The 11,584-nt window shown below is 30.3% G+C and overlaps 1 protein-coding gene across 1 annotated transcript; it reads right to left on the minus strand.

Annotated features, from left to right (window-relative positions):
• Positions 1–238: 238 nt before the first annotated feature.
• LOC139888681 (uncharacterized) lies at positions 239–1,135 on the minus strand. The gene is made up of 2 exons (XM_071871676.1): positions 935–1,135; positions 239–862 (listed from the first exon to the last, which is right to left on the minus strand). The coding sequence occupies exons 1-2, from the start codon at positions 1,133–1,135 to the stop codon at positions 239–241; spliced, it is 825 nt and encodes a 274-aa protein (XP_071727777.1).
• Between the last annotated feature and the right edge of the window lie 10,449 nt (positions 1,136–11,584).

The raw sequence follows: 11,584 nt of genomic DNA on the forward strand, positions 1-11,584 counted from the left end.
GGGCACCATTTCACTTACAATTTTGCGAGGGATACCAAATCTACAAATGATATATTCCCACACAAAATTTCACACTTGTACTCCTGTAATTGTGCGTAATACTTTCGCTTCCACCTACTTGGTGAAATAATCAATTGCCACAATCAGAAATTTTACATTGCCTACTCCCGCAGAAAATGGTCCCACAATATCAATCGCCAATTTATGAAATGGCCATGGCGAATTTACTAGAATCATGTCATGCCTTGATTTTCTGTTCTGCGGTGCATGCCTTTTGGCAACTTTTACATCTTTTTACTATTTTTGCAACATCGCGATATAAGGTTGACCAAAAGTAACCCAGCTGTATAATTATTTCTGCAATAGTTTTGTACCCAGGATGTAGTGCACAAGAAATGCTATGTACTTCTTCAATGATCATTTCTGCCTCTGCTGGCCCTACACAGCGCATTAGTGGCCCATAATAAGATTTGCGGTACAAGACATCATTTTCAATAATACACATAGGTGATCTTATGCGCACTAATCTTGCTTCATTTTTATCTTCTAGTAGCGTATAATTGCGCACATTTTCAATAATAGGATTCATCCAATTTGGTTGCGCTTCCTCAATAGCCGCAACAATTAATCCGCCATCAATTGCTTTGCTGGGCAATTCTTCCACCCAAACTTGCTTTTGGAAATGCAAAAAAGTTAAAGCTTCCAGTTTGCTTAGTGCATCTACTTTTTTGTTTTGACTTCTTGAAACTTGTGCAAGCTCAAAATGCTCAAACTTTTTCGCAGTTTCTTTCAGCAGTTTCAAGTATTTTTGCATAGAGAGTTCATGCGCATCAAATGAGCCATTAAACTGATTTGCAACCAACTGCTAATCAACATATGCACGTAACTTAGTTATATTCATTTTATGCTCAATGTTTAATCCAGCGAGTAGCGCCTCATACTCAGCTTCATTATTTGTAACATCAAAGTTAAAATGCAATGCGTATGTATGTTCCTCGCCACTTGGGCTTGTAAAAACTAATTCTGCACCTGCGCCTTTTGTGCATGATGCACCATCTGTAAATAAATCACATGTTCCACCTTGCTCAGGTTTCAACTCCGTTCTTTCATGAATTATTTCCAACTCGCCCGTCATTTCTGCGAGATAATCCACGAGAACTTGCCCCTTCATAGAAGTTCGCGGAAGGTAAGTTATTTCATAGGACCCCAACTCAATTGCCCATTTAGCAAGCCTTCTAGATATTTAGGGCTTATTTAGAACTTGTTTAACCGGCAAATCAGTTAAAACATGAATATGATGCCCTTGAAAATACCTCTGCAATCTTCTTGACGTTAAAAGTAATGTGTATACAAAATTTTCCATTGGCGCATAGTTAATTTCACTTCCCGCGAGTGCCTTACTTACAAAGTAAATTGGCTTTTGCATTTTCTCTCGTTCTGCAACCAACACTGATCCAAAAGCCTCATTTTCAATTGAGACATAAAGATATAGAATCTTGCCATTTATTGGTGCAGTTAACGTAGGCAGCGTTGCAAGTAATTGCTTCATTTCTAGAAATGCCTGTCCGCTTTCGTAGTCCACATAAAATTTTTCTGATTTAAACATCCTTTTAGCATTTTAAATGAGTATAATTGTCTTTCCACAGCCTTTGAAAAGAATCTGATCAAAGCCGCTAACTTGCTTGTTAAACTTTGCACTTCCTTTATTATTTTTTGCGCAATCATGTTTTCAATTGCGGTTATCTTTTTGGGATTAGCCTTAATGCCTTGCTTAGCAACGTAATATCCCAAAAAATTTCCTTCTTTTTTGCCAAAACTGCATTTTGATGGATTTAAATTCATGTTAATTCTACGCAGATTTTCGAATGTTTCCGCAACATCTTGCAAAATTTGATCTTGCGTTTTGCTCTTGATGACCAAATCATCCACATACGTTTCAAGATTGCGCCCAATTTGACTTTCGAATGCGCTATCTATCAAGCGTTGATATGTAGCGCCAGTGTTCTTAAGTCCAAATGGCATCTTGGTATAGCAGTATATGCCTTTGCCCGTATGAAACGCGGTTTTGTCTTCATCTTCTTAAGACATTAGATTTTGATGGTACCCTTTGTAAGCGTCTATAAAGCACTTAAAAGGATATTCATTTAGCGATTAAACTTTCCAATCGATTTTTGGCAGCGGATAGTTGTCTTTAGGACAAGCTTTATTGATATCTTTAAAATCAATGCACATCCGCCATGATCCATCGGGCTTTTTAACAAGCACTGGGTTTGCAACCCATGTTTGGTATTTTACTTTCCGCAGAATGCCTGCTTTAGCAAGTTTAGTTACTTCTCCGCATAAACATTGCATGCGATCGGGAGCCTTGCCTCTGTGTTTATGAATTATTGGTTTTAACACAGGATTTGCATTAAGATTATGTTCCGCAATTTTTCGTGGAACGCTGGTCATGTCTTGCTCACACCACGCAAAGACATCTATATTTTCTATAAGCAATTGTACTAATTGGTTTTCAACATCTGCATCCAGATTGCTGCCAATTTTGATTTTTTGTTCTGGATAGGCGCGATTTATCACAACCAAATTTTCTTCTGCGCTTGCATTTTCTATTACCGTGCCTTGCATATTAACATTTGCACAAATTGGTTGTATTATGGGAGAGTTTATTGTTGCCATACCTCTGCATGTTGCAAACGTTATCATTCTGTGAATTGTTGAGGGAATGATACCAAGTTTAGATAGTGCAGAGCGTCCCAATAACATGTTATAGCGTAAATCAGATCGCATAATATATAAATCTAGTCATGCTTGGCGCATTAGCTTTGCGTCTGTTTCATCAACAAGCTCTATTTTCAGCGGTAATTGCCCAACCGGCCATGAGGATTCACCTGCAAAGTCGGATACCGAAATTGCAGTAGGTATTAGCTCTGCCTTGATACTTTCTAGTAGTTTGCAAAAGCATTGTTCATATATGATGTCCACGCTACTCCTGGTGTCCACATGCACTTTCATAATTGTAATTCCAGTATTTGCGATTTTACATGATACAATTACTGGCGCGTCAATCATGCCATAGTTTTGCATTGGCGGAAAAGTTATTGGTGCAAGTTGCCACTTTTCAAGCGTTTCTGCAGCCTTTCTTTTGTGAGCCTTCTTTCGCTTATGAACCATGCCTATTATTTTTGCTTCTTGCGTTTGTTACATCATTACGCTTACATTTTGAATTTGTTGCGTATTTGCACAATTTAACTCATTTCTGCGCGAACTTGGCTGTGCTGACTGTTTTCGCTTTAATTTTGCGAGATTATTAGTCTTTGAATCATTTTTAAATTTGTTATCTTGTCGACATTGAAGTTTTGCCAATTTCGCGGTTTTCTTGGCAACTGCGTTATGATTCAATCTTTTCATTTTCTGTCAAAATAAAAAATAAACACTGTAAATTTGTAGACCTGCAATTCATTAAACAAGAACACGATTACAATTGATTTCTGAGTTAAGTCATTTGATTATGCGAAATAAACTTATCGAATTCAATTCTAATTCGTGTCACATGGATGGCGCTAATTGATCATTCCTAAATTAGATGCAACGAGTGCAATGAGGGGTGGATGGTGGTGTTGATAATGTTTTTGGGACCTTATGATTGTCTTTCACTTAGATTCAAGAGATCAATCACCATGTCCCAGTCTTGATTGCATTACCTTAGCTCGATTATGATTGATACTTGGGCGTGTTCAAAATTCAACCACAAAGGGCCAGAGCAATTGCACAGAATCAACTACCTAAAATGAGAGGCCAAACTCCCTATTTATAGGTTCGGGATATTCGTGGAACCAATGTTCGCTCACAGTTTTGCTAATCCGCAGAGTTTATGCGGGACATCTTCGCAATCTCAATTTATGCGGGCATCCGCAATGTTATAGTGCATTTGGCAATTGTTGTTTATTTCCACGGTTCTGTTTGCACTTGTTCTTGGATTGCCTTTTGCACTTAAATTGTACATATACATGCCTATGTATATGATCAATAACTGTCATAGCAGCCATGCCCTAGTACGAAGCATACCTCGTGACACCTCCCCCTTATTTACTTTTATGCATTTTAATTTAGTACTAATAAGAAACCAAATCACCCGTCATTACTAAAACCCATCATATTAACCAAAGATTCTTAATTTTTTTTTAACTTCAAATCCGCGCTTTCTAATGAATGACCGTAGGTCATATTGCCACTACTACCCCCTTATGGATTAGGAGTGATTGTTATAATTAGGCCCCAACATTATAAATATTATAAATTGATACCATTCCTCCTAGATTGCACCTCACGCCTAACGACACGTGAAAATCAACGCACGACTGGTGGAGCAGACATCAGCGTGCCAGCTAAGTTACAGAAGATCCTTTCTATAACTTAAAACGACGGCCTAAGTACCCAAGATTGCGGTCTCAGTTCCACCACCTTAGTGAGGATGGTGGCTAGAATCACCATACCGGCAGCCAACTTTTGCCTATATAAGAAAAGCTCCAGTTTAAGATTTGATATAGTTAGTTTTACATTCTAGTTTAGTTTTTACATTATGTTCCGTTTTTGTTTCTAATTTATAGTCAAATTACACTATCAATTTACTTTCAAGCATTGTCGTTTCAGTTATTCAAGTTATCTTCGGGCGCAAAACCGGTTAATGTACCTTTCATTCAAGTTATTAAAGATTTCTACAAATTAGATTCTCGTTATTCATCTCTTATTCAAGGTATAATCCCGATTTTATTATTATTGTTCTTAAAGATTACTATGTTTATCTCCATTATTTGCTTTGTTACTGCGATTATGAGTAGCTAACAATCCTTAGGGTGTTGGTTTGGGTAAAATGAGAAAAAAAATATAATTCTGAATTACATTTAGTTGAGTAGGTCCGGTGACATGAGTGGCAAGGCCGGCGGCCTAAGACCTTCAAAACCAGAAAACTATTTTGAATAGTGTCTATGGTAATTAGAATGAGTTTCTGTCTATTAACAATCCAGGTCGTCGGATCTCTATGGCTAGTGGTAACGGATCCAAAGAACATTATGTCCCTATAGAAGTCTGGTAAAAGATTAGTTAAGCCGGCGGCCGTCTATGGCCTGTCAGCGGCCTTGCTTGTTCAACATACCAACTGACTGCTGGATAACAATAGTCGGCAGCTTGGCCTGGACGGAAGACTAACACTCTACTTTTGAATGCTTTTTGTTGAGAACTAATATGACTAAAATGAATAGTTTATTTTGAAGCGGTATCATTAGGTCTTTAAACATCTATTCAGGACACCAGCAGGTGGTGAGGGTTTTAAATATATATTTAGCCGGGGTTTCTAGCTATAGCTCACCTGCTTTCCTCTTTCTATAACGAGTAAGTGATAAGTATAACCCGAGTTTTTATTTTTGTATGTTTATCTATAACGTGGGATCTAAGTATATCTAAAGTCAACCCTAGAGCAAGTAGGGTGAATATATGTTATGTATCTAATATTGAACATTTAAGGTAGTAACAGACAGATAAGTAAGGGATAGTGGATGTGATATCTGAATCTGAAAGGGGATTATAGACTAAGTCTTGTTTCATAAGATGAACTCTAAACCTTAATCAGACATGGATGAACCTATTTGATTTGTCACTAAGAGTTTAGGCTTTGAAGATTATGGCAAATACGAATATGTTCACTCCTAACGTTAATCTAAACTGATTGAAACGGCCTTTTTGGAATGAATCCTAGGCTCATGAATAAAGTAACATACTCAATAAATTTTTTGGCTTTTCTTAATCTTAGGAGACTTAACTAAAGTTGTAAACTCCATGTGATGCTTTAGTTATACTTAAACATTAGCAGACGCGAAATCTTAAATATTCTTAGGGACTGCTAATTAGATCGGATGTCTCTCCTTTGCCATCAATTACTCAACTCCGAATCATCTTACAACATCATTGAGATCTTGTTTATGATGCGAACCATTCTTATGAATAGACCAATACTCAAAGAGTACTATAATATTATTCTAATCACAACCTATGTTGTGTGACGACCCAGAAAATTTCGACTAATTTTAAACCAAACTCACGATACGATTTCATAATTCTGACACGATAAGTAAAGTCCCTTATGTTGTGACTCAAAAATTTTGAACTGTTTCATATATTCATTTAACTTTTGACCAGTCTCGACGATTCACGAACAATAAATTGTAAATAGATATGTGTATGTATGTGTGTGTGTATATATATATATATATATATAAAATTAATAATTAGAAATATAATTTTAAATATTATATGTTGTTGATATTAAAATCAATTATGTAAAATAAAAATAAAAATATGATATTACGATAATTATTAATTTAAAACATATATATATATATATATATATATATATATATATATATATATATATATATATATATATATATATATATATATATATATATATATATATATATATATATATATATATATATATATATATATATATATATATATATATAAACTGAAAGCACCCGTCCTAATCCATCTGAACGAAGTCCATATCGATTATAAATGATTCACAATAGTTGATTACATCGCGAGGTACTTGACCTCTATATGATACATTTTACAAACATTGCATTCGTTTTTAAAAGACAAACTTTCATTACATCGAAAGTTGACAGGCATGCATACCATTTCATAATACATCTAACTATAATTGACTTAATAATAATCTTGATAAACTCAATCGACACAAATGCAACGTCTTTTGAAATATACCATGAATGACTTCAAGTAACGTCTCTAATATGAGCTAATGCACATCGGAAGATTTTTTTCATACCTGAGAATAAACATGCTTTAAAGTGTCAACCAAAAGGTTGGTGAGTTCATTAGTTTATCATAACAATCATTTCAATATCTTAATAGACCACAAGATTTCATATTTCAATTTCTCATAAACATACGTCCCATGCATAGAGACAAAAATATCATTCATATGGATTGAACACCTGGTAACCGACATTCACAATATGCATATAAGAATATCCCCATCATTCCGGGATCCTCCTTCGGACATGATATAAATTTCGAAGTACTAAAGCATCCGGTACTTTGGATGGGGCTTGTTGGGCCCGATAGATCTATCTTTATAGTTCGCGTCAATTAGGGTGTCTGTTCCCTAATTTTTAGATTACCAGACTTAATAAAAAGGGCATATTCAATTTCGATAATTCAACCATAGAATGTAGTTTCACGTACTTGTGTCTATTTCATAAAACATTTATAAAAGCAGCGCATATATTCTCAGTCCCAAAAATATATATTGCAAAAGCATTTAAAAAGGGATTAATGAAACTCACAGTACTGTATTTTGTAGTAAAAATACATATGACGATATTGAACAACTGAACAATGCAGGGTTGGCCTCAGATTCACGAACCTATATCATTTGTGTATATATATTAATACACATAATCGTAGTCAAATAAATTTATATATATTATTATTAATAATTATACTTGTTATATTATGTGTTATATAGATACATTTAGTATATATTTTTTATATGTTTTATATCACTATCATTCGTTATAACATATTGATAATATTAATTTATATTATAGTTTATAATATATATATATATATATATATATATATATATATATATATATACATACATATATATATATATATATATATATAATTCTATTTTTTATATAACTTAATTAATATCATTTAATAATAAAAATATAGTGATGTAATATTAATATTATTGCAGTGTATCTTTTATTAAAAACAAATATTTACTCGTAATGATACTAAAAATGATAAGGGTGATAGTTATAATGTTGGTGGTAATATTATTAATAATAATATTAATTTTAATGATTAAAATCTTCATAAATGTATTAACTTTATTAAAAATGTTAATTTAGTAAGAATATTAGTTTTTAATAAAAGTGATAAATTCTATTAATAATATAATGATAGTAATAATAATAATAGTGGTGCTAATAATAATGTTAATCGAATTTATCCTAAATTTAATGATTAGTTTCTAAACCTATACCTATAGTTCCTATAAATTAATTTTATACCACATTCATGATTTTTACCCTATCAACTTTTATTATGACTTTTATAATACAACTGTTATTAATATACTCATAATTCTGATAATAATAATAACCATAATCATACTAATAATGATAATGTTAGTAATGATAATACTAATAGTTTTTAAATGATAATAATAGTACTAATGGTAATACTAACAATAATGATAATAATCTTATTAGTTATATTACTATGAATTATACTAATAATAATAATAATAATAATAATAATAATAATAATAATAATAATAATAATAATAATAATAATAATAATAATAATAATAATAATAATAATAATAATAATAATAATAATAGTAATAATAATAATAATAATAATAATAATAATAATAATAATAATAATAATAATAATAATAATAATACTAATATTTATGATACTTAATACTATGTTACTAATAATAATAATTGTAGCACTAATACTAACAATAATAATAATAACAATAACAATAATAATAATAATAATATTAATTATAATAATAATAATAATAATAATAATAATAATAATAATAATAATAAAATGAATTCTACCTCAAAAGGATTGGGTTTTTAAAAATAAAAAAAAAACGTCACAAGTCAGTCTCGAACCTGACACCTCTCGGAACCCGACACCACTCTCTAAACCAGCTGGGCTGCTTTGCTTTTTCTGATTTAATATGATCCCAATAAATTATATACCGTATTATCTAACCCTATTTTCTTCTTCTTCTTCACCTTAAAAATCGACCAGGAATACATCAAACAATGAATCAAATAAAAAAAAATTATGTTCTTCAAACTAATTAGAATCACCAATAATTATTGATTGTAATATTAGAAAACGAAAAAATAAAAAATTAAAACGAATTCCAGCTTAGCTGCTGCTGTCGCGGCTTTATAAAAAAAAATGATTTTCGATTTGGGAACGTTTTAGCTAAATGTTATAACACGAAATAAGTTTCAAATCCATCCTATAAACTTTTTAATTCATCAATTTAACCAGAAATAGCAGCTAGAATTCGAATTTCACGAAGAACACGCTTGTTGACTTTTGAAGATTAAAGTTTGATCTTGAAATTGAAATTCAATATTAAGAATTGGACTTTGAAACTTTGCAAGCAGTTTAAACAAAGGATTTCTAACTTAACTGCACTTCTAGATTTTTAAAATTAATTCATTTTTGAGCTATTGATAGAATGAACACTAACAGAGGTTTTTGAGTTTAAAATTGGGTTTTCTGCTAAATTTCTCAAGAATGGAAACTAACAGCGGTTATAATTGATAAAAGAGATGGTTATTCGAATGAGTTTTCACAATTTGATAAATTCGATTGATATATGACTGCTGTAGTCGTCGACAGGTTTAATAGAAAAGAAGAAGAAAACAACAAAAAAAAATGCATAAAAGATACGCGTACTGAGTGTGATTCCATTTTATAAAGGAAACAAAAGAAATATGTTTAAAACAGATAAGGACTAGCAACGGCATTTGTTAGTATCTGATACTAAATAACAAGATCATAGTCAAAAGCTAAATATTATAAAGATATGGAATAAAAAAAATACGCGTGATATATGCATATATATCTGTTATTATCATTTATTAATAAATATAAACTTATTAGTAATAATATATTATTAATAACTATAATAATAATAACTAATAATAATAATAATAATAATAATAGTATTAAAGACACTGATAATAATAATAATAAATAATGTAACAAATTATATGTACCATATAATACTAGTATTAATATTTATATATATATATTTTTTTTATGAAAGTAAATATAACAACTATGTTTTATTTTGCTATTACATGTTTTAATATTATATGTTATGAATTATGTAATGTCATAATATATATATATATATATATATATATATATATATATATATATATATATATATATATATATTGAATATTTAATTTTTATATGTATAATAGTATTCATACAATCAATAATTTTGTATCTCGATCACATATATATATATATATATATATATATATATATATATATATATATATATATATATATATACTACATACCTATTTAATTATATTTTAAATATCAGGTAAATGATATATTAACAACAATAATAATAATGAAACTAATGAAACTAATATTAACATATAAATTATATTAAAACTTGTAATTTAATGTAATACTATTTATTATTTAAGTAATATTATATTATGTAATGCCATTTACTGAATAGTTAATATTTATATATTTTATATATTTATTTAATAGAAACCTTATATAGATTCATAATAATATCATGTATAGATTTATATTTAAATATTTAATTGATTATTATTTTATATATTTAATTCCGATTGATTAAGTTTATTTTTCTATCTCAAAATATCATATATACACTTTTATATTTATATATATTTATTTATATTTACTTACACACAATGGTTCGTGAATCGCCGGTAATAGTCACAGGTTAAATGAATACATGTAAACAGTTCAAAAATTTTGAGATTCAACATTACCGACTTTGCTTATTGTATTGAAATCAAATAAGATTCATATTTAAATTTGGTCAGAATTTCCCGGGTCATCACAGTACCTACCCGTTAAAGAAATTTCCTCCCAAAATTTGAGTGAGGTCGTCATGGCTAACAATAAATATGTTTTCCTGACGAATATGAGCTGATAAATAGAGTTTTATCATTATTGAATATTACAAATAAAATAATTCGATTATTCGAAGAGCACGAATGAAGCTATTCACAAAAGAATAAAATGAGAAACAAAGATTTGTTTTTAACTTTTGACGTAGTCAGGTTTGAATTCCAGAATTCAAGGGATTTAAAAAAAAATCTTGAAGATCTATAAGATCTGATTCTTCGGGATTTATGGAAATTAAGATCTCTTTAATTAAATATGGTGATCTGCCCCGATTACTACGTCTGATATTTCCTTTATAAATTTACCTTTTCCATTCTATTTATTTTCACCAATTCTATACTCAATTTCCAAATTCAAAAGATTTATAAAAATGCTTAACCCTGTTCTGATACTTGTTCTTATTCTAACTATCGTAATGATCGTTCTTCTTTTCCAACTACCACCTGAAGAATCTGTTTATTTCTATTATGCTCTAGGGATTATTGTACTTATAATCCTCCCGTGTCTTTATATTGCTATACGTACTGATATCCACGGTTTGTAATTTCGGTGTTGTCATTGGGCTTTATATTTTCTCTTATATTTTGGATTTCTTTGCCTTTTTATTATCCTCCCGACCTCTAGTAAAGCGAGTAATGGTCCAGAATTCGCAAGTATGGAATTTTGGATAAACATCATGTTCTAAAACATCATGTTCTAAATAAGAAAGAAGTTATTAGCACGATTTAATTTGTCAAATTATCAGAATCACTGAGTATAGAACTATCAAGAATATCTATTCTTGATATGTTTAGAAGTTACACAGAATGAAAGTGTTATG

This window comes from Rutidosis leptorrhynchoides, chromosome 2, assembly GCF_046630445.1.
Source record: "Rutidosis leptorrhynchoides isolate AG116_Rl617_1_P2 chromosome 2, CSIRO_AGI_Rlap_v1, whole genome shotgun sequence".
NCBI classification, from domain to species: domain Eukaryota; kingdom Viridiplantae; phylum Streptophyta; class Magnoliopsida; order Asterales; family Asteraceae; genus Rutidosis; species Rutidosis leptorrhynchoides.